The sequence below is a fragment of the Augochlora pura genome, chromosome 4, assembly GCF_028453695.1.
Source record: "Augochlora pura isolate Apur16 chromosome 4, APUR_v2.2.1, whole genome shotgun sequence".
Classification (NCBI taxonomy): Eukaryota; Metazoa; Arthropoda; class Insecta; order Hymenoptera; family Halictidae; genus Augochlora; species Augochlora pura.
Genome location: NC_135775.1, coordinates 28,299,493 through 28,324,761, shown reverse-complemented (window position 1 = coordinate 28,324,761; position 25,269 = coordinate 28,299,493). Strand labels below are relative to the sequence as shown.

General features: G+C 50.3%; 3 protein-coding genes across 10 annotated transcripts in view; all 3 read left to right on the top strand.

Moving 5' to 3' along the window:
• Positions 1-6,732, top strand: part of LOC144469487 (G protein-activated inward rectifier potassium channel 2) — a 29,836-nt gene extending 23,104 nt beyond the window's left edge. For 3 of the 4 annotated variants that reach the window (XM_078179845.1, XM_078179846.1, XM_078179847.1), the window contains one exon: positions 6,519-6,653. The gene's annotated coding sequence lies outside the window, so the exon portion shown is untranslated. Of the gene's footprint in view, positions 1-6,518; positions 6,654-6,722 lie in introns of those variants that run through there. The other variant, XR_013493985.1, reaches the window with a different exon arrangement.
• Positions 6,694-22,614, top strand: LOC144469486 (uncharacterized). Of its 4 annotated transcripts, none has more exons than XM_078179840.1 (3): positions 6,694-7,074; positions 17,379-18,454; positions 19,974-22,614. In XM_078179840.1, exons 1-3 carry the CDS (start codon positions 6,827-6,829, stop codon positions 21,110-21,112), a joined length of 2,463 nt encoding a protein of 820 aa, XP_078035966.1. In that variant the 5' UTR covers positions 6,694-6,826; the 3' UTR covers positions 21,113-22,614. The 4 variants fall into 4 exon arrangements, with proteins under 4 accessions (XP_078035966.1, XP_078035968.1, XP_078035969.1 ...); XM_078179842.1 differs by lacking the exon at positions 6,694-7,074 and adding an exon at positions 12,666-14,674; XM_078179843.1 differs by lacking the exon at positions 6,694-7,074 and adding an exon at positions 12,667-14,674 and having other exon boundaries at positions 17,397-18,454.
• Positions 22,615-22,962: 348 nt separating this feature from the next.
• LOC144468846 (uncharacterized) lies at positions 22,963-25,257 on the top strand. Of its 2 annotated transcripts, none has more exons than XM_078178609.1 (7): positions 22,963-23,223; positions 23,576-23,795; positions 24,037-24,169; positions 24,239-24,459; positions 24,531-24,677; positions 24,753-24,929; positions 25,060-25,257. In XM_078178609.1, exons 1-7 carry the CDS (start codon positions 23,208-23,210, stop codon positions 25,190-25,192), a joined length of 1,047 nt encoding a protein of 348 aa, XP_078034735.1. In that variant the 5' UTR covers positions 22,963-23,207; the 3' UTR covers positions 25,193-25,257. The 2 variants fall into 2 exon arrangements, with proteins under 2 accessions (XP_078034735.1, XP_078034734.1); XM_078178608.1 differs by having other exon boundaries at positions 23,576-23,801.
• The last annotated feature ends 12 nt before the right edge of the window (positions 25,258-25,269 follow it).

The window sequence follows — 25,269 nt, the reverse complement described above, 5'->3', positions numbered from 1 at the left end:
TTAGTGCGCATTAGCGTGTACGGCGTGCATACAAGCCGATGCACCGTGAACGCACGTGCTCCGCCCGCGAAACGATCCGGAGACGGGGGACGCTATGGGCGAAAAATCGAGTAACAAGCACCTCGTGCGCATCGCGAATTAAATAATGATCGCTCGCCGTGCCTGGGAAACTGGCCGACGCCGTTCGTCATCGGTTTTAGCCGATAAAGGACTACCAAGACCCTCTTGTCATTCGGAAAACAATTCGAAAAAGCCATGAGCATTCTTCCAACTTCTCACAAAGAGATCAACGTTTTATTCATGTGAGATTATAATTCTGCGGTTGGTCGCCTTTCTTAAGCAAGAAACTTCCTCTCTTAAGCGGAGACCGCGTTTCCGAAGACTTTCCTGGCTCCGAAGGTGTTAGGGATTTTATTATATTCCAGGGAATAATTCTCGGTCAACAAATCTTTGTTCTTGAATCATGGTAGAAATTATGCAGGAGACAGTGCGACGATATTTTCGAATCCCAATGTTCCTGACGCTTTCTTATGCTCCTCCTACCGATTTTTGTGCCGAGCACATTCTGATCCACCGATCTATCAATTAGTTTTCCGTTTAGCAATCGAGAGAGTAAAAGTGAGCGGTGCTGTTTATCGAAAACAGTGTCGCGCGGCGATTCACGGTAGCCTTCGGCCCATTGACAAATTGATACAAGCCGCGCGTAGTACCGTAACGCGCATATTAAGATGGAGCACAGGTCAATTAGCATACGCTCAAAAATCCCGCCTCTCGCACGGTTTACGTATCTCATCAAATATTCAGAAGACCGGTGTACGAGCCTCTAAACACCGGTTCCATGAATTCACGTAACCAACACACACACACGTCGGGGCTCCGACGAAAAACTTTCCACGATCCCTACTGGTTCGATCATCCGCGATCACTCCGCTTATAATTCGGGCAACAGGTGGCCCGAACGGTGGTCGACTGATTCCACTCTGCAGCGATCATTCTTTAGAGGGCCAGAAGAAAGGACTTTACTGCTACGAGCACGAGTCGCTTTTCTACCGTCGGTTGATGATTGCCTTCTGTCGTTTCTTTCGGAGCTTTTTCCCCATAGGAATGCTAAATAGATTGCCTTTTTAATCTCTGTAGGCAAACTTCAGTAGAAGAGCAGAAACATTGGTGTACAAGAAATGATATTAGAAATGGTATAAAAAATGCAATGAAAATTATTCTCAGCGAATCCTTTGAGCAAAAATACTATAAAGGAACCTGCCAAATTGACAAAGAACTCTTTTTACAAAATCGAGATTCAGCTGATACTTGTATATCGTATCTCGTGGTAAAAGACACGAGCTATCCGAGATGTTGCTTTACGTCAGTGGTCGATTGTAATATATTTAAAGTTATCAGGTTGCACGAGTAGCCGTGGGAATTCGTGTCGAGGAGCGATCCATAGGAGAAACGATCGAGGATCGACGATCCGGGACCGATGGGCAAGAGGTTCGCGAGAGCGTACGTGGCTGTTGATCGTCGATCCTCGATCTCGTTGCGAAGTAGGAGGAAAAAGGCTAAGCAAGAGAGAACAGGGAAGGGATAAAGGCGGGCGAGGAAGGTGTGTTGACGTCACTGGGCAAACTCGTTGCTGGGTACGCTCGTTGCCGACGCGATCGCAGTTTCACGAGGTTTCGACGTCGACGTCGTAGCCTGTCCGACCTGTACCTCCGTCGTTTCCAACGGCAAAAACCGACGAGAAACCGTGCGAACACGGCCGAAACTCTCCCGCGAACGGTGCACCGGTCCCTCTGGCGGGAGATTTGAAATTCGAAAAGTGACGTCGGCAGTTCGCACGACATCTGTGAAGCGATAGAGGACCACGTGGCCGACAGTGTCGACAGCGTCGATTTCACTGCCGCCGTCTGTTTTGGATCGGCTGAAGGATCCACCGGAGGATTCACCGGAGGAAGGATCCAAAGGGAAGGCTAAAAAAAGGGGGGAAGACGATCGAAGCCGATCGGTGCGCGAGTGCGTTTCCATGGATTTCCGCGGCGATCGTTGGCATCACTGGCGCGTTTGAAAGGTAAACGCCGATGACGTGAGGGAATGCGTTAATTGATCGGTGCGATTGCTCCGACGAGGCACGGCGCGGCGGTGGCGGCGGTGGCGGCGTCGTTGGTTCACGTGATCCACGCCGGAAAGACAATGAGCCGCTCGGTCGGCCGATCGGTGATTAATGATAATCAAGCGGGACGCGAATTTTCCGACATCCGATCGCGTGTCGACCTCGTTTCTTCTCGGCGGAACGGGCCCGTCCCGCCGTGTGTGTCGTGATTGCCGCGGCTCCCGATCCTTAGTTCGCCGTCGATTAATTCTCCGCGAAATTTCATGGGGAACGGTCGGTCGACGAGGCTCTAACGGAGAAAAATGTCGAAGGTCGCGTGGAGAAACGATTAAGATTGGTGCGTTGCTCGGCAACGAGAACGACGCGCGAGCGAGGCTTCTTATCACTGCTCGTTTCGAAACGCGGAAACAGCGTGGCGATGATGAATGAAATACCGGGAATCGCGGAACGGTTCCGCAACGTTCCGACTTTTCATAGGAACGTCGGAAAGATTAGCATCGCGACCGTACGAAACGCGGATAGTTTTAACAATAAAAGCACGCCTCGCGCTGATTGCTTTTGCCACGCGCGCCTTCCGACAGCTGCGAAGCCATCTTTACGGTGTCGCGCCAATGGTTTCCAGATGCGAGCCTGGCTCCTATGATACCGCTGATTCCGAAATCCAAGCTCGCACTCGTTCCCCGACGAGTAAGACGAACGTATGTTTCCAACGCCCGGTGCACGCTCGTCCCAGCCTCGTTCGATAGAAAGTACCACGCGGTCTTTTATTATAATACACGCGATAGATGCTCGAAGACGCTGGAGAGATAATTGATCGATAAAACCGCGGATTTTATGCCTTCATCAACACACGATTCTGTAATAAGCCGGGAGGGAATAATTGGTCGGTAAACTGCGGGTTTTATGTCTTCGCGAGCCACGTGATTTTCGCACAGAGTCGTTTAACTTTACGTGTTCGCGATCTACGAGGTTCAATAAAGTCGCGTCTAGAAAAATGCCGAAGAATTATTCACCTCCGGGGGATCTACGGGGTGTCGTGTAACTGGCGGCACGATCTAAGCGCTGATACTACTCGCGTCTGGTCATGACCAGGACCAATTCTACTTCCTACAATTTAGTCTTCGGATTTTTCCATTATTTCTTTTGCCCTTATTATAAAGTACTATACATACATTGCTCACATTTAAAGCTTGGAAGTCGTAGCGTTAAATAAAAAAAATGTATTAAATTATTTTGTAACGTAGAATCAGCCCCTAGCAGCCGGTCGCACGACCAGTCACACGACGCCCCGTCCATCTTCGCGAATCCACCCGGTTCCGGTACTAGCGAGTTTCACGAGCCAATTTCCATCGAAGAAAGCTTTTAGAAAGCTTCGTCGACGAAGCCGCGCTCTAAAGATCTCCATCGCTAATGAATCTCAAATAAGGTACCATCTTTTGTTACACAATTTTCGCGTGTCGCCGAAGGATCATGCAAGTTTTACGTAACCGATCAATTTGGCCGTGCCTTTCGATCCCCGAAGACGCTCGCGATTCGGCTCCTGCGATTCTCCGCGAATTCGTGGAGCGGAAATTTCAACGCGAGCCTGGTAATTGCGGGCAGAACGATTAACGTGCCTCGCGATCGACGGATACGGATCATCCGCGCGGCTCGGCATGCGAATTTCAACGATACCAGCCACGTCGCGCCAGCCCAACCTTTTAGACGCGATTCCTCGCGCGCGCGGGCGCGCAGGTTTCTGCATTCTCCCTACCGGAAACGTCCCTCTTCTCCGTGAATCGCGTTGCGCGGAACGATCACGCATACGATTACACGCGCTCAATTATGTTCGCCGCGGCGGGACCCGAGATATTTATCAATAAGCTTCTTTCTACACAGCGCGATCGTCTCCTCGTCGAACAATCGAGAGAGAGAGAGAGAGAGAATGCTCGCTCGGCTCTCGAAAAGTTTGCGTGAGCGAGCGCTACTCGCGGCGTTCGCTGGATCGGTAGGCTACGAACACTTTGAGATTCCTCGTTTTATTCGAACGTAGCTTGGAATTCATTTTACCAATGCAGGAAGCAACTCCTCCGATTTGTTAGATAATCCCTGAGTGCATTACACCGTTAACGTTGAAGCGAACGACGCGTTGCGAGATCTCTTCAAAAAATATTTCCACGAATAGTAGAAGATCGGACACTGTAATTAGGAAATTCATAATTGCATTGATCGCTGAGTGAAATAAAGTTTCTAGGTATTTTGTCAGAATATTCCAAGAAAAATCTTTTCGTCCATCGAGAAAATTCGTATGCAGTTTTCGAGATTGCAGAATAAAAGACCCAGCACGAAATTGCGATTTTGCGAAAAGCCATGCAGGGTTTCGGCATGGAAATAAAGATGCAGTTGGGGAACACGAGGTCCGCATCCGGCGAAATTCCGCGTCCGAATGATCGCGCGGGTTGTTTCGCAGGCTGGCAACACGTGCCAGGCGGCAGCGGCGCGTGTTCGAGCGCGTATGTGCCACGGTGTGCCTGCATTATCCCCGCCATAAGAGGTAAACGCCATGGCATCCGTTCGCACAATCTCGTGCAACGGCCGCGATTCCGAAACGAAACAGTTGCGAGTGCGACGCGCTTACGTGCGCTGCTCCTTCAGGGAAACAAGGGGAGGAATCGGCCGAGCCCCCGTGACACCGACCAGTCTGATCAGTGAGGATCCACTTCTACTTAAATCTTTACCATCCTCCTCGATCTTCTTGCACCCTCTGCTTTCCGCACAAATCGCTCCGCTGTGCTTTCCGATCAGATTTCCTCGGATTTTCGCTTCCCCGTGAAATTACCAACGAAGGCAGTAAATTGTTAATTTTTTCAAGGAACAACTTGCCTTTACTAGATTTTGCATTTCCTAGATTTTCGTATGTCTTGCTACAGAAATCTTTGACAAATTCTAACGAGTTTCCGGCGATGCTGCTCGCGCAGCATTAAATAATACTATCGCGTCTCGCAGTGAATTTTAGTGATTAAAAGCAGCTATTAAGCTGCTCACTCATTCTCCGTCATTCGGACATTGGTGGTTCGCGCGACACGTTCGGGTCCTTCCATTCAAAACTGTCGAGGAACAGTGTGTGCGTATCCGTTGCCCCGCGGTACGAATAACGGGCCGAACTTTCACTTGTTCTCGCGAGACAACGGTCCCGCATTTTGATCTATGGATCTTTCGCTAGAAAATTAAGGCGATCGAGACGTTGTCGATCTCCCGCAGAACGGTTCAGATAGCCGGAATAGGCGACGGTGGCACGATAACGGAATATTTATGAGGATGTCGCGGCGGATCGGAAAGCAGAGAGCGTAATTTATGTTACCGTGGTAGACGAGATCTGTTATCTGTTGTAAATATCTGTTTGTACAATGCTTATCCGTTTCTGCCTCGTCGACAACAATTTCGCAACGGCAATTAAAATGTCGCCGAGTTCAACGCATCGCGCGCGATCAATGGATCGAAAGTGTAGGCGTTTTCGAAAAACGCTCGAGACCATCCTCCGATGAAAATTGCTACGGTCCGCGAGGTAACGTTGCGCGATGATTCGTTCGATGATTCAGTGATTACGACTCGGTGCAATCTGCGCGGATCTACGAAATAATTATGCGACCGCTCATCGAAGTCCTAATTCATCGTCATTCTTCCCGGTACGCTGTTCGTCTCGGCCTTTTTTTCTAATCGCGGGACAGTCGTTAAGCATTCTTCATCGACACGCTGGTTTCTTTCAAAGAGAAACAGAGATACTTCAAGGCAAATGTTCTCGAGAGCGAACGAAGGCTTATCTTTCGTAACAGTGCCGGAACGGTCGAAAAACACCGGCGATCGTGTGTAATTATTACGATCCCGGACGATAACGGGACGCGTGACTCATCCGCCGGCTAAAGAATTTTCATATAGAAATGAAATCACGTCGATATCACCACGAAATCGGCGAACTTTCACGGTTCGAGGACAACCGATAACGCGCTGCTTTTCGAAGAACCATTCACAACGTTCGTCAACCCTCTTGTCTCAATTTCGCGCACTGCGATTCGAAAGTATCCTACGATATTTTCAAAAATTCCGTTGATCGTTCGTCGGGAGACGAATTAGAAAAAGAATATATCGCAGTTCGAAACGAGGCAAATCTTCGAAGCTTATCTCGAAACAGTATCACGACGACGAGGCTGTGCAGCTTTACGCAATATAAAAATTCTATAAATCGTTATAATCTACGCTCTAATCGTCAGAAAAATTCGGGAACATTAAAGTCTACAGTGACGCAACGCCGACCTACGTAAATCCGCTCTCCCTTTCGCGATCGCTGAACATTGACCACGGCGATCCAAAGTCCAAAAGAAAAGAACCGTCCGCCGGTAAAGATTCGACGTAACGTTGACATTGTTTCTCGTAGGGTTCGCGGTATGCCGGGATTCCAGGAACGGAAGGGCGGTGCGAATGCCGAAGGAAAGTGAGAGGAGACGGAGACGAAGGAACGATGGCAGGAGACAGAACGTTGCTCTCGGTGGCCAGCAGACGTGAGTCATCGTCGCCCGGCGACGTCCATCAGGTGAGGATGAAGGAGTATCGTTCTTGAGGACGTGTTGGTTCCCCACAGAAGACCGCTAACAGGGCCGAAGCGAACGAACGCGGACGAAGAAGCGACGACGAAGCCTCGTGTTCCCGATGGAGATTGATTTCTGCGCGAAGTGAGAGATCGGCATGGAGGAGCCACAGAAGCTGTTCCGCCTTCCGGGCACCATCGAGGAAGAGGAGGAGAAGGACACCGAGGTTCACGGCCAGCTGACGGTGCCCGAGAACCCTGCCGCCGCCGCCGCCGCCGACTCGCCCTTGTTGGGCCAACGAAACCTCGGCAGCACCCTGTCCAGCCTGCCCAGGAACGTCACCCTCGTCAGGGTTAGCACCCAGAGCAGCAGCATCGGTGGCGTTGGTCGGCAGGATTCCACCAGGTGAGTCTAAATCCATTGCTCTTTCTCTTCGTTCATCGAACTCGTTGCACTCTTCCACTCCTAGACTGTTCTTCGGGCGAATCCTCTTCTTCCCATTCTTCTTCGTTCAATTTGGGACTCGTCGGACTCTTCTTACACTCTTGGATTGTTCTGCGGACAAGCCCGAAGCTTCTTCTATCTCCTAAACTTCATCGGCAGGCTGCGGATTTTATGTACAAACGTCATACTTTTGCAACAATGTCAACGTCTTATTTTCAATTTATTAAAGTAATTATAGAAAGAATGAATTTCCTACATACTTTCTACGTCTTGCAACGAATGCAGGAAATTTTTATTTCAAATAAATGAAAATCCGCAGTCTGCTTATCGGATTCTTGTGTTCTTAGACCATGCTTCAGGCGAGTCTAGATCCCGTAGATAGACTCACGTTTAATCTGCCCTTCGACTTCTTATCTAGCCGTCTTCAAGGCCACTTCGATTTGGAAACTCGTTAAGGCTATCAGTGATAGTAAACTCGTTCGACGGATTCGTTCATTGATTTACCGTATCGGGAAGCTAAGGAGGTTCGTCGCCGGCAACCGGAAGCGTCTGCTTAGCATGCGTAGAATGAACGCGTATTACCGACAAACCAGATATAATCGCCCGACAATTACCAAACAAAACAGTCGCGGATTGTTTGAAGCGTCACGCGGCTAGTTGCCAAGGCAGAGTGCTTCGCGCAGCGTAGAATCGTTCCCAGCCGAAAGCCGGGTTTACGTTTTGTTTGAGGGTTTTGTTGTCGATGTCCTCTGGCGCCAGATGCTGTTTGCCGCTGGAAATAGCCGGTGAAAATGCTAGAAAAAACACCGATCCGCTAACAACGTCGACGCTAATCGGAAAAATCTACGATCGATCACTGTCCTTCTCAAACAAAAATCTGCCCGCTAATTCGTCCAGATGACGCGATTTTTCTATAGAAACGTTAACTTTGATTAACAGACCGTGAAACGAGCAGAATTTTCTTTCCTCGTCGTTTCGATGACTAGAAAATGTAAAAGTGTAAAAATAAGTTCGGACTCATCCTCGTTTGCTCAATTTTGTTAGAACCCTGCGAAACGATTCCAACGAGGATCCAAGGGCTCGAGAAAATACCTGCGAACGTTACGGTAACGATCCCCGGTTAGCGAGATCGGAATAAAAAAAGAATCGACGAGGAAAAAGACCACCGTGATCTTCGAGTAACGAAGGCTCGTAATCGTTTGGCCGGCAACGAGTATACTTTCTCTCTCCGCAAACGATTCCCCACGGGCACAGGGACACGGCTCGAGGCGTAGCCGTGTTCCGTTCATAATTATTATCATTCGTCCGCGATATTTACCGGCGGCAGCGTTTAATACGCGAGACAGGTGCAATTTATCGAGCAAAGTTCTATTAACGTCCAACGGCGCGCGCGGGTTATGTCGGGTTATATGCGCGGCCCGACGCCGTACGTTGTCTCGGGGTCCCCGAAGCCGCGTGTCCCCGACTAACGAGCCTCTGTCCACCCGAGCTGCCAAGCTAAGCGCAACAACACCGTCTGTGTTTACCCTTTACCTGTAATTTACGTTCGGCAAACCCCGCGTCGTCGTTTATCAAGCGGCGGGACCGGCGTTTCGCATGCGGCCCGCGTCGCAAGCGGTTGCAAAATTTGCAAATGAGCGGCCCGTCCTTCGCCGGGGCTCGCCGATCTGCCACGTTCCGCCTTAATTCGCCGAGAATATTGATGCCCCGAGGGATTTCTTTCGCATTTACGACGGGGTGTCCCCGCGCGCGTCCATCGATCCTCTCCGCACACCTTCGCGCTATAATTATTTATTACGGCGACACGCCACTTTTTCTTGTCGACTCGCTCGTGACGAAAATTTAGAACGCGCTCGGCGAATTTACGAGGCCCGGGCGTCGCCGGCGTTGCACTCGCGCCGCTGCGAAAGATTCTTCGACGTAATCTTGCGTTAATCTTATCAATTATCGTTTCGTTTCGCTGCAAATGTGGGACGCTTCTCTGATTTATTTGTGTCACCGATTTCGCGACAATTTCGCGACCGACTGAACCAATATCGCTACCTACGGTAGACCAGAAGGTGCAACGAGCCGAGCGAAACGGCGGCGGTCGTCTTCTTCCCGAGGGAATCGTGGAAGAACAAAGAGCGCGTCGGAGTAATTCAGGTTGCGCCGAAAGGCCGTCGCTAACAGATTAATCCGTGGATCGCGGTCGGAATTAATCGTGGAAACTTCGCAACGAAACCTCGCCGTGTATCAGATATCGCGTTTCCTGCGGGGAATACGATACCTCGCGGAACTACGCGATTTTCTCGCCGATTCTTCCGCTTTATCTCCCGGTGACGTCGCCGCCAGGAAGTACGGGCTTGAACTTGAACTCGATTCAGAGGATTCCGAAAGGATTTCGCGATTATAAGCGAACGTTGCAGGATCGCCACGCGTATCGTTCCCGTAGATAATGCCGATGAAACACGGCTGCCGCGTATCGTCTCGTACGATGTTCAATTACATACATATGCTAGACCGTCGAGGGATTATATGGCGAACCAATTATCAACCGCCCGTCTAATCCGTCACACTTATCTGGACAGATTAAACGTGCAACAGATACGCTTAACAAGCCTGTCGTGACAAATTGCCGTTCGCTGAGTCGCTTATGGAAATAGAAGTTCGGCATCCAGTGCACCTAACGCTTGCCCCTACACCGCAGTCATTGTCATCCATTGTTGAAGATTGAACGACAATTCACAAAAGAGTGATTGAATATTCACGACGCCGCTAAGAGAACTTCGAGAAGCGGAATTTTCGCATCGAAAAGAGGACTGACTGTCTTCGAGTCGTCAGTCGACGAGCTATCGAAGAAAACAAATTCCGAGCATGTTCCGAGAAATTCGGGAATTTCCAAGAAACCTCGCCAGATTAAATAATCGTCGAAGCGATTACAAGGCAGCTAAAAATATTTTTGCATGGAAGAAGACTGCGTACTTCGCCGATTAAACAAAAGATCGATCCAGGGGAACAAAATACCGGATAATTACAGAAAGTTTTGCCAGCCTCGAGCACTCATTTTCCCGATTAAATACTCGTCGAAGGAATAACAATCCCGAAAAGACTAAGAAATTGCCGAAGCTCGAGGATCGCGGAATTTTGCAATCGTTCGCCTCCCTTGATCGAATATTAATCGAAGCGAAAGACAAACAGCGTTGTCCCGAGCAATTTCGAAGAGCGCACGGTTCCTCCGTGGGGGCGAAACAAAGTTTTTGTTACCACGGAAACGGGCGGCGACGAGCGCGGCGTTGGCGGCGATACGAAAAATCTTCGTGCGTCTCAGCCTCGCGGCTCGTCCGGTCTCGTTAGTTTAATTAAAAGCTCGTTATCGAAGCGGGCGACGACGCGCTCGGACAGCTCGCGGCGAGACCTCGGCTCGGCCCGGCCCAGCCCGGCCCGGCCCGGCAGTGAGCTTTTGCGCCCGATGATTGCATTAACGCTCTGCTCTTAAATCGTGTTGTTCGCTGGAAAACCGTGCGCGCGTCGATCATGTCCGGCCGCGAGAAATCGGCCGGCGCTACCGGCAGAAGATCGAAACCCGTGGGTTCGCGAACGAGATCCGATTCCGGCCGGCGACGCGAGAAACGGAACAACTGGTTGGTTTCGTTCGACGAGGTAGAATACGATTTGTTACAACAAAAACCCGATCCTCCCGTAGAATTCACCCGAGCTACGAACAAACGAATTGCAACATTGTGCGCGAGGAAAGTAAAGAAGGCGTTGTCCTCGTTCGCGGTTGATTCCATGGTTAATCGGGCTCAACGAAGAACCTCGCCCTTCTTACGTTCGATAGCGCGGAGCTCGTTGTCTTTTTACGGAAAATTTATTCAAACGACGAAGAGTAGTAATCAAGAGTGTTGCCGCGGTAATTAATTTTCCTCGGTAAGCTTCCGTTGGCTGACGGTTGACGGCTTCCGCGTTGATAAACGAAGAGACGATCGCAGCGGTCGGTGATGAAATAAATGTTTCGAGAGGGAATAATTGATGAGTTATTGTTAGGAAATAGCGGTCGAATGGTAATTACGGTAAATAATGGTGACAGAGAGCGTGATCGGTAATCAAGAGATATTTCGCGGGCAGTCGTAGAGAGAAGAGCACGTTAGGCCAAGTTTTCGAGCGGAGCGAGCTCGCTAGAATTAGTACCGTTCTCAATTGACGCCTACAAACGACGCACACGATACCTCGGGTCCACTATGGAATAGCGCCATTATAGTGCGCGCGGAATAAATTACCGGCGGCTAATGCGATTCACCGTTCCACCGGTGTTGATCGAGCCCTTCCGGCTCGAATTTCTTTCCAAGGAAGCTCCAATTCGTTGACAATGGATCGAATTAGCCGGGCGGAGGGTGAATCACGCGCGAAAATGTCGTCCACAAAGGTACGCGTTGGCCCATTAAACGCGAAAGGTCCGCGATCGTGGGACCGTGCGCCGAGCAACTTTGTACCTTGCCACTAAACACTTTAAGGCTCAACAGTTATTTATTAACATTTCATTCCGGACGATCCGTCTTCGAAATTCTCGCATATATCTTTCGATTCGATTCGATCTGGCCGGTATCTTCGTCATCTCGAGCACTCGTCGATCGAGATTCCCGCCGATTCTTCGCACCGGCGACTCTTATCCAAGAAATTCTTCCAACCCGTGGGGAGTAGTCTGTCTTCGTTTGCACGAGCACGAGCGGGATGAAGCCGAACGTCAGCGTCGACGATACAAATTGTTCATTTCGCACGAACGCTCTTCGATCGGCCGGCTCCGTGACGGTTTTTGCGGCCGATGAGCGAATTCACGTAACTCGATTCCGATAAGAAGATGCCTCGCTCTTGATAAGACATGCCTCCGGCTTTCAGTCAGTCGAACCAAGCCGATGATGCATCATCGTGTACAACGCGTGGTTAACATTTCGTTTCACTATTTTAATATTGTAACGAACTGCTCGACATACATTAACAATAAAAAAAACTGCGTCCGACGGTTCGAAAGTGCGAAAATCGAGCATCCTTAAGAGCTGATAGAGGAGAGAAGCGAATCGAATGGACAGCGATAATTAATAGCGCATTTTACGAGACTCGGAGAGACGCGCGTTATCGCGATCGCGAAACTTCTCCTCGGAAATGGGAACAGATAGCAAGAGATATCGGTTTCCTGTGCGCAGAGGGAATTCGCGAGACTGGATTCGGTTCTCGTTTCACAATTAAAATAGAAAACAATGGGCGGAGCAACGGGGGAACGATTTTGCCTCGTTAATTTCCAGCGTGGCGAGCACGACTTTCCGGAATGCACTCGTTAAAGAGTTAAGCAGCCGAAGCGGATAGGACACACCGGCGAATGCCATTTTCCTGAGTAATTCGTCTAAGTGCCGAGCAAAGAGAGACACGCAACCCGTCAGGTTGCTGTCTGTCGGATCGTTGCAGATCGGTGCAATAAAGATTAGACGCGTGTAAGTCGAGACCGCGCGCGAGTGAGGATGTCTCTGTTGGGGACAGAGAGAGAGAGAGAGAGAGAGAGAGAGGCGGCGAACCAGTCGAAGACAGTCGATTCCAAGGGGAGATCGAGCCACGAGGCGGAATCATCCCGCGGCGTCGGCGGACAACAATTAATCGCGCTGGGATAAGTAAATGAGGAGCCTCGAGGCGCACCGCGAAACGCCGCGAGTTCCTCAGGCCGCGAGTGTCGTTTAACAAATTGGAGGTGAGAAGATCAAGATACGTCGAGTGCCTCGGACCATTAGGGGAACTGCTGATTCGCGGCGATAAGAGCTTAATGGTTTAACATTTAATCATTCGTCTACCGGAAAATCGGCGAGCATTAAGGATAATCTTCTCCGAAACTTCTCGGTTATCGAGAAGCTCGATTTTATGACGTACGTTAGCGAACATCGCATGGAAGGAATTAGGAAACTCCTTCTTATCGTTGACTATTATATACGTAAAGATAGAAAAATACATAGCACAGTCTAAAATCATTGTTCAAAGATAAATCTCGAGAGGTAGAAGCTGCTTTTGAATTTAGACTCCGCTGTAGTGAGATCACCGATCCGGGAAGGGGAATAGATCCTGGGGAAGCCTAGTCAGGACTCGGATACCCCCGCGACTGTGTTCCGCGTGACGCAACCAGCCCATTTTCTCGCAAATGGAAAGAGCAAACGTTATTGTTAGTAACTGATAAGTGGAGACCAGCTGGCCAGGTATTGGTTCGTGCGTATAAGACGAGCAGCCTCGTTCGTCGGACATCAGTAGATCCACCACTAGCAAACTAGTCAGCTATCCACTCGTCGCGGCCAGTTCTGTCTTCGAAACCGATCGTCGGCAGCCGACGATCCTCCGCGAGAGAAAAAAATGGAAGGAAGTTGCTCAATGATCGAAGATCATCGGTTAAAGCCAGACTGTGATAATAGAACATCGGCGAAGTGAATCAACTTGAAAACATCTCGAGGAAATTTCTTGAGGAAAACATTCAGATCGCGGTGATTCTCGTCGAAGTGAATTCGATAAAATCGAGAAGATACAGCTGAATTAATTGGGAAAACGAGGAGACGGTGAATCGTCGAGGAAAACGATTGTTCGAAATTGTGCCAGCTGTGTCCTCAGAGAGACGCCGTTGGCGAGGAGATCACCGATCGGCGGATCCTTGGCTAACATCATCAAGGAGAGAGACAGAGAGAGAGAGAGAGAGAGAGACAATCGATAAAAATGATGTGTACCGTTCTTTTCGACTCGGTTACGATTAGCGCGATAAGCGCGCGGGAGATGGGCCGCGATAAGTGAAAGGTCGGTGAAGAGTGTGATAATTAATGACGAGAGGGAAGCGATGACGTTCCCGTTCCACGGCTACTGAACCTCGCGAACGACCCGCTTCCGTCGCAGCTGTAATATACCGATTGGGAGAGCCTCGTCCGGAATTTTCACCTACGAGAAATCGAGCTCGGAACACTTGTTTGAACAGAGTTTAAACCGGAGATCGCTCGCGTGCGAACGTCTCCGATAAGCCTGCTATCTACGCGGTTCGCTCAATCGCAGAAAAATTGATGGATACGGCGATCGATAAAGGGGATCTAGGCGGTGGAGTAGAGAACGTTGCCGTGATCCTGATGTAAAATCAACAGTGTCTGCGAGGGGATAATAAATCGAAGAGCGGAAAGAACGTACAGTCGAATGAAGGGAGCGGAGGAGGCACAATCGGAGAATACGGAGTGCGAGTAAAAATAAATTCGGGAAACATAAGAGGTGGATTAAATCGTTTGTTAAACCGACAGAAGAGAGCGATCGAAGGGCGGTGTCGGTAGAGTACAGGGGAATTAATTAAGGGAATTAAGAGAAGCAGGCCAAATAAAATCGAGCTCTGAATCGTTTTCCGATCGAAGAAACGATTGGAGGAAGCTAAAATGAACACGGAGGTTCCAAAGAGTCCGCTCCTGAGCGTAAAAACGTCCTCCTCGAGTACCGAGGAGAAGCAAAATCTGTTGACGCCGGTGTCACCGACGAATCCCATAATCCTGCAATTGCCGAAGAGCCCGACCTCGTCCTTTCGCAGCAGGTAAAGCCGCATTCGGTCGCGTCGCATCGTCTATCGATGGGAATTCTCGCTGCGCAATACATTCCGCGCGAATCACACGGAATCTCGAGATTAATCATTATTCATTAATGCCCACGATTAATGCGCGAAGCTGTCACAGCTCGGACGCGCGCGCGCGCGCACGCGACAATCTTTCGGATCTGGTTCCGTCGTTTATGGTTAGCTGTTGATTAATTCACGAATCAGCTGGTGGAAGCTGTGATCACCCTTGTAGAGAACGTTTAATGAAGCGCGGCCGTGGCTCGAGTCTCTTTTGCCGGCAATTAGCCTTATCGTGGGATTATGATAACGGCCCCGAGACCTGCCGATATCTCGAAGAATCATACGGAGGTCGAGCGGAATTCTCTGACAGATTGTGAATTAGAAGATTCTCTGGGATCATAATGCACGTTCAGCACAACACAGGCGATTCTAATATTATTATTTCCTTCGCGATATTTGCTAGGTATTCTAAAGACTCTGCGAACTGAATTGAGAAGCTCGAAGATAACGTGTTTCGAAATTTTTCGCGCGACGGAAATCCCGTTGAATTAGAAATCGTTCGTTCGAGCGAAACAATTTGGACGCTGACGTTTTCGAAAAGCGTCCTCTCGAATCGAAAAAGGTAGGAGACGTGTTGGCGAGCGACGACAGCTGGCCGAAACGTCGGAGTTCACTGCGTGTCGCCGGTCGATTTGCGCACGGCAATAAATAAATTGGTAAATAGCGGTCGGTTATCATTCGAAGTCACAATGGCGACTTCCTTTTGGCCGTCCGAAAGGGAGGAGTACGAACGGGATCATCGAACCGGTCGCATTGATTTTATCCCAGTGACGGTGGAGCAGCTTCACTAGCGAACAGCGAAACGGTCCCGTGTGTGTTCGTCGACATTCGCGGCAGGCAATAGTCGTCGCCGGGCTAATTACTTTATCGGGACCCGATTAAGAAGTCGTCACTAAGCGACGCGTGTGACCGGCGTTACTTTGTCGAGCAAACAACGCTGACAGCAGCCATGAATGGCAACAGTGGCGATAAAACGGCTGATCGAGCCCTCTCGACGTGCCCGAGAATCACTTGTCGACTGGTTCCGAGCGAGAACTATGGCCAGCCCGGGCCGATCGTGTGAATAGATCGCGAATACCTCGGCGCACCTACACATGTATATGTATATATACATATACATGTATATATATTTGCCGGTCGAAGTCTAGCCCGAGGTCTACGATAAACCGTGCGCGATCGAGAGATATTCGGTCGAGTCGAGATCGGATCGGCGTTGTTCCCCGTGTTAATCGCGGTGCGGTACGACCAAGCTGAATTTGCCGTGATTTCGGGACACTCAGGCTTGTCGTGGAAAGGCTCAAGAACGATGACGTACAATGCGCAGAGATCCATCGTGAGTATTCCACTCGAAAACCCCAGTGAAACCAGTCTTCCGCGATAGAAGAGAGCGAATACTCCCGGCTAAACGCAGCTCTCGACGTGTCTCGCCTATCGGTAGTCGCTTAGCCGTCTCAAAAAGAAAAAAGGGCAAACTAATCGACGATTATTCAATGAATCGTTCAATTATTCGTTTACGGACCGACGAATTATCCCGAGCAGTTTAGTCTTATAACTTCTTTCGAGATTATTACTTAAAAGGTAGTTAAACTGTTAAGCGATCAAACTTTCTGCACACGTGCCTCTCTCGATCTTCGCGCGACTGCGCGTAAGAAAAGCACCGATCGCTGTCTAGATTAGGTGTCTTTATAAGGAAGCTTGTTCGCCGATCGACGGTTTCCTAGGCGTTTCATAAAATTTCGTATTAACATAGTCAGAACATTGATGAATGGCGTAGCGCGCGCATGTCACGGGATAATATTTTCGCAACGAAAAGGAAACAGAGATGGATCTCGCGATCCAGAATACAATGTGATCCACGGAATTTGTTATTCTAATCTGCTACGATCTCTCGGGGAGAATAGATTATCGAGTTGCATATGTCGCGACGTGCTTAAGAGGCCTTGGTGACAACGTTTACACCATGTTCGTTACGTCCCCGACTCCCAGTCTTCGGGAGACGAGCATAATGCATTCCGTCGAATTGTGCAAGCAACGTTACATAGCTCGGCCTGGAAGATGCGACTGGAATCGGCGCGGTGACGGATCCTTCGTTTTCCATCTCGCGTCAGCCGCATGCAAATCGAGTTCCGCTCTCGACGTCCGAGATTAGCGTAGAAAACGTAATTGGCGTCGGTTGGTGCGCATGCTAACTACGATTACAGCGTGCCTAATCGGTCTCTTGGACTTTGAACAATCTTCGGGGTCCGTACCCCCTGTTTTCATTCTTCCAACTACACACGATTCATTTCATCGGCTTTTCTGTCCAACATAATATTACGCCGAATGACAAATAACTTCCGTTTCTGTACCAGACATTTATTTTTATCTCATTTATTTTTAACTCTTATATAATATTGATATTGATCACTGATTCAGTCGCTCTTGAACTATGGACGAGTCCTCAGGGTTCTGACTGCATAAGATTCATTCGATCAGGTTCTAAATATTCTATAGAAGTAAAAGATGCATCGCGGTGTCACCGCAGTTTCACTGATAACTCGACTATCTCCTTAATAACCATTGCTTCCAAAAATATTGTACGAACGACCGTGTCTCTGAAGCGCTGATATTGATGACTGAGCAGGGGCCTGGGATCTTGCAGGAGCCGTTACAGGGCAGGACCAACCCGCAAGCTGCGTCGCCGGGCCGTGCTGAAGAACGGGGACTGCAACGTGCTGCAGTCACGGATCTCCCGGCGGTCGCTGCGCTTCCTCCAGGACATCTTCACGACCCTGGTGGACACGCAATGGCGATGGACATTGCTGTGCTTCAGCCTGAGCTTCATCCTATCGTGGCTGGGATTCGCGGTGATCTGGTGGCTGATCGCGTTCACCCACGGTGACTTCGACGAGCGGCATTTGCCGCCGTTCCAGATCGAGAACAACTGGACGCCGTGCATCTACAACATCTTCTCGTTCACCAGCTGCATCCTGTTCAGCATCGAGACGCAGCACACAATCGGTTACGGGAGCCGTTCGACGTCCGAGGAGTGTCCCGAGGCGATCTTCGTGATGTGCGTGCAGAGCATCGCCGGCGTGATGATCCAGGCGTTCATGGTCGGCATAGTGTTCGCGAAGATGAGCAGGCCGAAGCAGAGGACGCAGACACTGCTGTTCTCGAGGAACGCGGTGATTTGCCAGAGGGACGGCGAGCTGTGCTTCATGTTCCGCGTCGGGGACATGCGGAAGAGCCACATCATCGGGGCGGCGGTCAGGGCGCAGGTGATCAGGACCAGAACCACGAAGGAGGGCGAGGTTCTCTCGCAGAACCAGCAAGAGCTCGCCGTCGGCACCGACGGCCAGAACGGCAACCTGTTCTTCATCTGGCCCACCACGATCGTCCACAAGATCAACTCGGAGTCCCCCTTCTACACCATGTCCGCCGAAGACATGCTGACGGACAGGTTCGAGGTCGTCGCCATCTTGGAAGGTACCATCGAGTCCACCGGGCAGACTACCCAGGCTAGGTCCAGCTACCTGCCGCAAGAGATACTTTGGGGACACCGGTTCGAGCCCATGGTCACCTACTCCAAGGACAGGCAGGGCTACGAGGTCGACTACTCGTTATTCAACAGCACCACGCAGGTCGACACGCCACTCTGCTGCGGTAGAGAGCTCGCCGAGTTCTACAAGGTGCAGGAGGAGCTCCGTCATGGGAACGGTGAGTACAGCGATCCTAACTGATCGTGTCTTCAAACTAGACTAGCTGAATCTTTTAGAATCTGGATATTGCGAGCGTTTCGGATCGCGTCCAGGAGCAACGAAAGTCAAAGGACCGATTGTCTTTTTTGCTCGGGATAGGCGTGGCTTCGTTGCTCCTCGACGATGTCTATGATGGCTGATCCGATGCTGATCTACGGTCGAACTACGTTCGTCGAAGAGCACTGTCGACCAGGGCCCGGTTATCCAATCCGATCGTAGAGTAGTTTGAGTCTAAACTCGTCGTAGATTGACTGGAATCGAATCGTCCCTGATTCGTCGATACCGCGATCCCCCATCGACCAATTCACGTTCTCCAGATCCCCACGCGCGCGAGCTAGCTCGAGCGTGATTAACCCTGGACTGAAATTGGTCGATGGCTCCCGCTGCACGTTACAGGATTTCGAGCAACGTCGCAGTTTCGCTAGACTGGCATGTCCGGCACAATTAAAACTGTCCACCGGCATGGCATCGGGAACGCGCGATGCAACGCGTTGCAAAACAACCACTAACGATACAGCAAGGCCAGCCAACCGCGCTAATTGGGATGCACATGCGAATCAAACTAATCGATAGTATCCACCCGAAGCTTCCTCTGTCTCTGTTTCCTCCGCACGTCTTCTCTCTGGCTCCATTCGCATCTCCGCTTGCTACTCCGCTTCTAACTTTTCCACCTTGCTTCTGCTCCTCGGGCTTGTTCCGCAGCTTTTCCCGGTGTCCTGTTTCTTGTCTGACTGTTGGTGCTGGATCTATACCCGTAGATGGAGGCCTGCGGAAAGTCCCTAGCGAGCCGAAATCCGTGCCGATCGTGCTGACCGCCGTCAACCAGAACGACGCCACGGAGTTCATGCTCCCGCAGGGACACACCTCCCAGGGCTCCTCGAAGCTGCACATCGACATCCCATCGATCGACGACTGCCCGGGAGTCTGACCCGTTCGAGCATCCTGCGAGGAAGCGAATCGGGGCCGATAGACTCTCCGCCGGAGAAGGACCGCAGAAACCCCGACGATCGAACGGCAAACGTTCGTGGGGAAGCCAAAGATCCTGACCCTGAGATAAGATTAGACGTGCAACGGAGCGGGGAGTCCAATGTCCGCCAAGCTTGTGTATCTGTCTGTCGTGTTGTCCTGAGTCCGTGTCGCCGCGGCCTTGCTGAAGAATCGGAGGCAGTCGGCGAACCCGGTGTCCAATCGAGGCCATTTGTAAATCATTCGGGGGTGTACGTTGCTGTTGGTTGGTTCTTCCGTGGCCTGGGCTCCGAAACTAGCATGCGTTTCCCAGGTCGATTAACAATCGGGGACTAATTCTTGTAAACTGTACAAAGGTTGGGTTCAAACGTCGGAGAAAAACGCCGAACGAACGAACATTGTAACATTCGAGAATTCGAAAGCTCCTTTACGGTGGTGTCTTAATTAATCGGGACCAAAGCGTATCTGGTTATCGTGTCCCGTAAGTCGCTAAGTAGTAGACTGCTTTCCAGGTGTGATAGTCGACGAGGATTTCCTAGGGGAGTCCTGCGCGGACGGTCCGTGCCACTGCGGCCATCATCGTCCTCCGATGATCCTGCCGCACCATCCCCACCCGCTGTCGCACGTGGACAGCATAAGAAGCGACGCGAGCATCGAAGATAGCCCCTATCGAAACGCTCACAGGGACCTTAGCCAGCAGGGGCCACCGCGAGACCACTACAAGATCCTAGACGTGGACCCTGACGGAATCCAAGTAATGGGCGAGATAGACCTTCAACATCTACCCGAGGCGGTCAACAGAGAGATCCTGAAGAACAGTCGAGAGATCATCTACGAAGAGCCAGAGACCTCTGAAGAGAGCAATCCTTTGTTGAGGCTAGGTAGCAGCAGACGGGCTACGATGAAGTTTCAGTTGGGGGATGAAGAGAAGAGGTGCTCCAAAAGGAGTCTCTACCATAGGAACATCCTGAGGGGCTTGGAAGAAGACAGAAGGTCACTGGACGGGTCCAGGAGAAGTCTAAACGGGTCCAGAAGGTATCTGTTGGTTCCTTTGGACAGATCTTTGGAGCCTAGAGAAAGTTTGACGGTCACCAGACGACACACCGGTAGCAAAGAACGGCTGAACGCGATCAGGAGGAATATTTCTATGAAGGAGAACGAACTGAGAGGAAGGCCTAGCTTGACCGACGACAGGCTGACCATCGAGATGGAGAAGTTCCCGAAGCAAGCAGCACCGCGTCTCCAGCAAATCACCGAGGGACATCGGACCTCCCTATCGGATCCTAATCTATCGCCAACGGAATACTCATCCTCCAAGCTTCGGCAATCCCCTTCGCCGATTCCAGTGACCGCGATCTCGCCGACGTCCGATCTCTCGCCAGAGTCGGGGTTCTACGACAGCACTCATTGCCAGTGGAACTCGAGTCCCGAGTACGTCAGGAAGGATCTTCGATTGTCCCACGAAGCCACGATCACCAGGAATAGGAGAAGCTACGAGAACGCGCAACTGCAGGACGTGAACGAGGCGCTGTCTAGGCCCAACAGCGACCACAGTTCCCTCGACAGCGAAGAATCCCCGAAGAACAGTGTTCCCCAGAACAGGGAGAAGATCGTCGTCGCGAAACAACCGGTCTCCTACACGAGTGTCTGAACTCTTGAACTATCGTCGTCGACGACTCCGGGAAGAACGTTTCGTTGTTCGCGAACGACTGCCAACCGCGTGTGCCTTTCTCCGAACAAGTGCCAGTGCAATCGTGTTGTACATATAATCGGACTAGCGCTCACATCCGAAACAAGCTATCCGTAATTGGTCGTTGCACAACCGACGGCTGCTCACGTTCCAGCTGATTAGGACCGGTTGATGTTTTCGGCAACGTAGAACTGTACGGTCGAGGTCCCGTTTGAATTGCTGACTCCGTCGTTGCTGATCAAGTAACGCTCTCGCGACTAGTAGACCATTATCTCTGTAAACGAATTTGAAGTATCAGTAACTATAGTCTGCTCAACGAGACTACCAGTAAATGATTATATACGAATACGCAGAGATTGTAGCGTGTATCATTTAAACAAATGCTTGGCAAGCGATATCACAGACTCGGCCCCCGTTGGTCAGACCGTAGATTAAACTACGCTTTGATACCGCTGATACCAGTGCCGCAGAAATTGAATCAATCTATACCGTAATATCACGTCGGCGTGTCGTTCGAAGTCGAAAGGGCTGGAACGCGGGTAGCCAAAGGTCGAAGGACCGCAGCACAAGCTAGCAGAATGTATTTAGTTATCTCGCGTAATTAATCCGCACGATAGTTTCCTCGAGCCGCTTCGAGTCTCTGCGTTACTATCATTTCTACTCTAAATCGATTTTGAAAAACCGCGGGTCGGTTCGCGCGAAGCTTCCAAGCGTAATTCAGCGTCGATTTGCACGCGATTCTCTTCCCCTTTTTAGCGCGTTAGATTCCCGAAAGCTTCGTTTAGGAGCGTTCCTGGAGTAGCATCGAACGCGACACGACGTTTTTCCGCCACACGTTAGCCTTATACGATATTCCGTGAAGAAACGATTCACGAGCGATCGCGCGCGCGCGCCGACATTTTGTATTGAACGGCTGGACGGTGGGATTTCGACGTTGTTCCGCCTAGCGATTCGGGTGGCGAGGCAGAAACAGAAACTATATTTTTGTAATCTAGTGCCTGAGGAATTGAGCTCGACGATTCGATTAATTCACGTGTCTTCTCGCGTTTTTCGCGCAGATCAATTGCGAAATAGTGACGATGCATCCTTTCCGAGTTGCGAATAATTTCCCCGATATCGATCGAATTTTGCCGTCGTCGTCGGGAAAGCGCGCGCGTTCGCGAGACAAGTTTCCGGACGACCGAGAGTCTGGAAATTTCGTCGTTCGGACGGATCCTCCCTGTCGTTCGTATTTATTGCTTCCAGATTATCGCGAGCGAGTAGCGCTCGACAAGAATCGGTGATCATTTCGAATTCCCTCGTCCGCGCCGAGCGATCAGTCCGAGATCGTTTAAACGGAGCACGCTGGAGAAGCTCGGTCACACAGCGATGACTCTGCGTCGTTTCGGAGTCATGGACACCTGCCATCGTGACTTCTAGCATAAATTGTGAAAATGTTATTTGTAATAAAGACACATCGAACTTATCCCCATCTACGATTTATCTTTCTTTCTCTCGCTTTCAGAAGTCGGCGCTAATCGGAGCCGACGATTAATCGGAATCGTGGTGTTCGCTTTCGCCTCGATTGTGCGAGCAATTCTATTTTTAAATGCCGTCATTTTTCCGCGTACTTTTATTGTTCCAAAGTGCGAGATTAACATAGCGAACAAGACCGCTTAAATCCTCGAAGTGCGTAGAATCACCGACGTTTCGATCGGTCACTCGTTAATTAATCACGCGTCCGGCGGGGGACGTTCGTTCGGTTCGCAATCGACGCGAAATTCGCGACGCTTCGATCGAAACAATCGCGAGCAGCACGATAACCTTTCGCGTCGCGAGAATTTCTGTTTCATGCGTGCGATCGCATGTTTTTTTTCCGCGGTCGGGAGCGCGTATCCGATGCTCCACTTTGTACGCCATACCTGCCGCGCACACCTCCGCCTTAGCATGGCGGACCGTCGTGACTCAATTTAAATACGGCCAATTATTGCGAAATGCTGACTTGGCGAACGGTACTAACTGCATAAACGGGCCGGAGACGCGGACGATATTAGCAGTGAGAAAGTATCGAAGCATTATGCCGAGCACGAAGGGTAAGTCGCCGTAGAAATCACGAACACACTAACTACGATACGGTTTAAAAATATTCGAACACGTGAACAATGATCCTCTCGCGAAGACCGAGCCGTTCGAAGGTAAAATGGAACACGCCAGCAGAAAAAAAAATCTGTGCGTGCACATAAATGCATGAAATCCGTAGTTTCGAGACTGCCGCAAGGCAGCCGCGGTCGAATATTTTTAGAAACGAAACGCAGTTTGTGGTATATATATATATATATATATATATATTCTTAGGAAAAGTTTCAAGTGTGTCTTTTGGTATATCGTAAGCCGGAATACGGAATATTCTCCGCGATCTCTCGCAATCATTGGATATCCTCGTAGATCCATTCGGCGAGGATGTCTCGCTTCTCTACAACGCGAGGTATCAAGAGTTTCCCGAAGACATCGGCTCGCCGATAGTTAAAGGCGTGGTGAACCAGCTGAGGAAATGGCCGACGGACCTATTCCGCGCGTTTCTGGCAGTTTGCCTGATTATCGCCAGCATGGTATTGCTGACGTTCGCCACTGTAGCCGTTTCTCTGCCCAGCACCGCCGGAAACAGGTGTCGGTATGACTCGAATTATCCCCGCGACAACTGCGATTCGGTCGCCGGTAATTTGCACCGTTCACCCCCGGCAGTTTGTCTAGCTCGATAACGAAGACAACGATTTCCCATTAACGCGCTCGCAAAATCATTTACGCTTTCCATTCGATACGGTGGGTCGAGAAATACGATCCGGGATAATCAAATTGCGAATGACGCGTCTTAGTAGAATTAGCAGCAACGGCGATCGCAATTTCAGAATCGAAGCCAGCCGAATCTTCGACGCGAAGGAAACGTCGAACGTGTACTTCCTGAAACTGGGTCACCGAAATTGGTCCACCAGGGAATTTTGTTACGTCGAGACAGCGGCCCGCAAGCATCCCGACTTGAGCGTAATTATTCAAACCTGACATAACCCGGTTCGTCTCGGGTCGCAACACTAATTCGAACCGAACCTACAGCTCCATCTAATAAATCTACTGCGAGAGGAACCACTCGACAACCATCCGGACGAACCGATCAAATCTCAAGCCGGCACAAAAGCGAACGAATCTCTCGCGACTGATCCGCGTCCGGTCAAAGGATCCTCGCCGACTCCGGAGGATCGCATCAAGGAACGATTGAGGATCGCGAACTCCAATATAAAGACCGTCGATCTCTCTGTCGGCAGATTCTTCAAAGGGTGAGACATAACTCCGTATAAGAGGGAACGCTGTGAAACGCGTTCTACCGTATCTAATCGTATCGATTCAGCTCGAAGTTGTCAAGGATCGCGAATGGTCTGGACGACGACGTTTTGGAATTGGCTGCGAAGGCGCAGCTACTCTGGAGCGTACCCGGGATCGCGGCGAGGCCGAGCATGTTCTGCGCTCTCGACACCGTGAAACGGTTCCTGTGCAAGTCAGTGTCGCGACGAAATCGAAAGCGATCGTCGTTTTAGGGGAGCGCGCCTGATATCTGCTCTACGATTTTCAGCGGCGACAAGAATCGTTGTCTGCCCGATCAGCTGGCGACGATCGAGCCCGAGAACGATATCCAGGCGACCGCGGTGCCTTGCCAGGCGTTCATGGGATTTCTCGTGCAGGAAATATCAAAGTCGAAATACGACGGCAAGTTCACCGTTAACGAGGCCCTTAGGAAATACTGTCCCAGGTGAGACGCATCGGAGTACTATTCACTTTCCGTGAGTCTTGCAATCAAATTGGGAAACCGATAAAAAAAAAACAAGCGAATAATTTTTTTAGAAATTCGAACGAATTGATTTTTGATCTTTGAATTTTAGGTTGTACGATTGCCCGGAGATAAGGATTTTCGATACAGGCGCGAAGTGTTCGACAGATTCTTTGGACTGCCCCACTGTCTACTCCAGTGTTTTGACCAAGGACGATCCCAATTCGCACAGTCTCATCACGTGACGATTCACTTCTTTATTCAAACATGTGTACATTATAGAATATAAACCACGGAAAACATTTTTTTTACGAAACGATTG

Coding starts and splice junctions, on each gene's coding strand:
- LOC144469486 (XM_078179840.1), top strand. CDS start 6,827: ATGGAGGAGCCACAGAAGCTGTTCCGCCTTCCGGGCACCATCGAGGAA. Junction 7,075..17,378: donor GGTCGGCAGGATTCCACCAG/GTGAGTCTAAAT, acceptor ATGACTGAGCAG/GGGCCTGGGATCTTGCAGGA. Junction 18,455..19,973: donor GGAGCTCCGTCATGGGAACG/GTGAGTACAGCG, acceptor ACTGCTTTCCAG/GTGTGATAGTCGACGAGGAT.
- LOC144468846 (XM_078178608.1), top strand. Junction 23,802..24,036: donor ACCGCCGGAAACAGGTGTCG/GTATGACTCGAA, acceptor TCGCAATTTCAG/AATCGAAGCCAGCCGAATCT. Junction 24,460..24,530: donor GTCGGCAGATTCTTCAAAGG/GTGAGACATAAC, acceptor GTATCGATTCAG/CTCGAAGTTGTCAAGGATCG.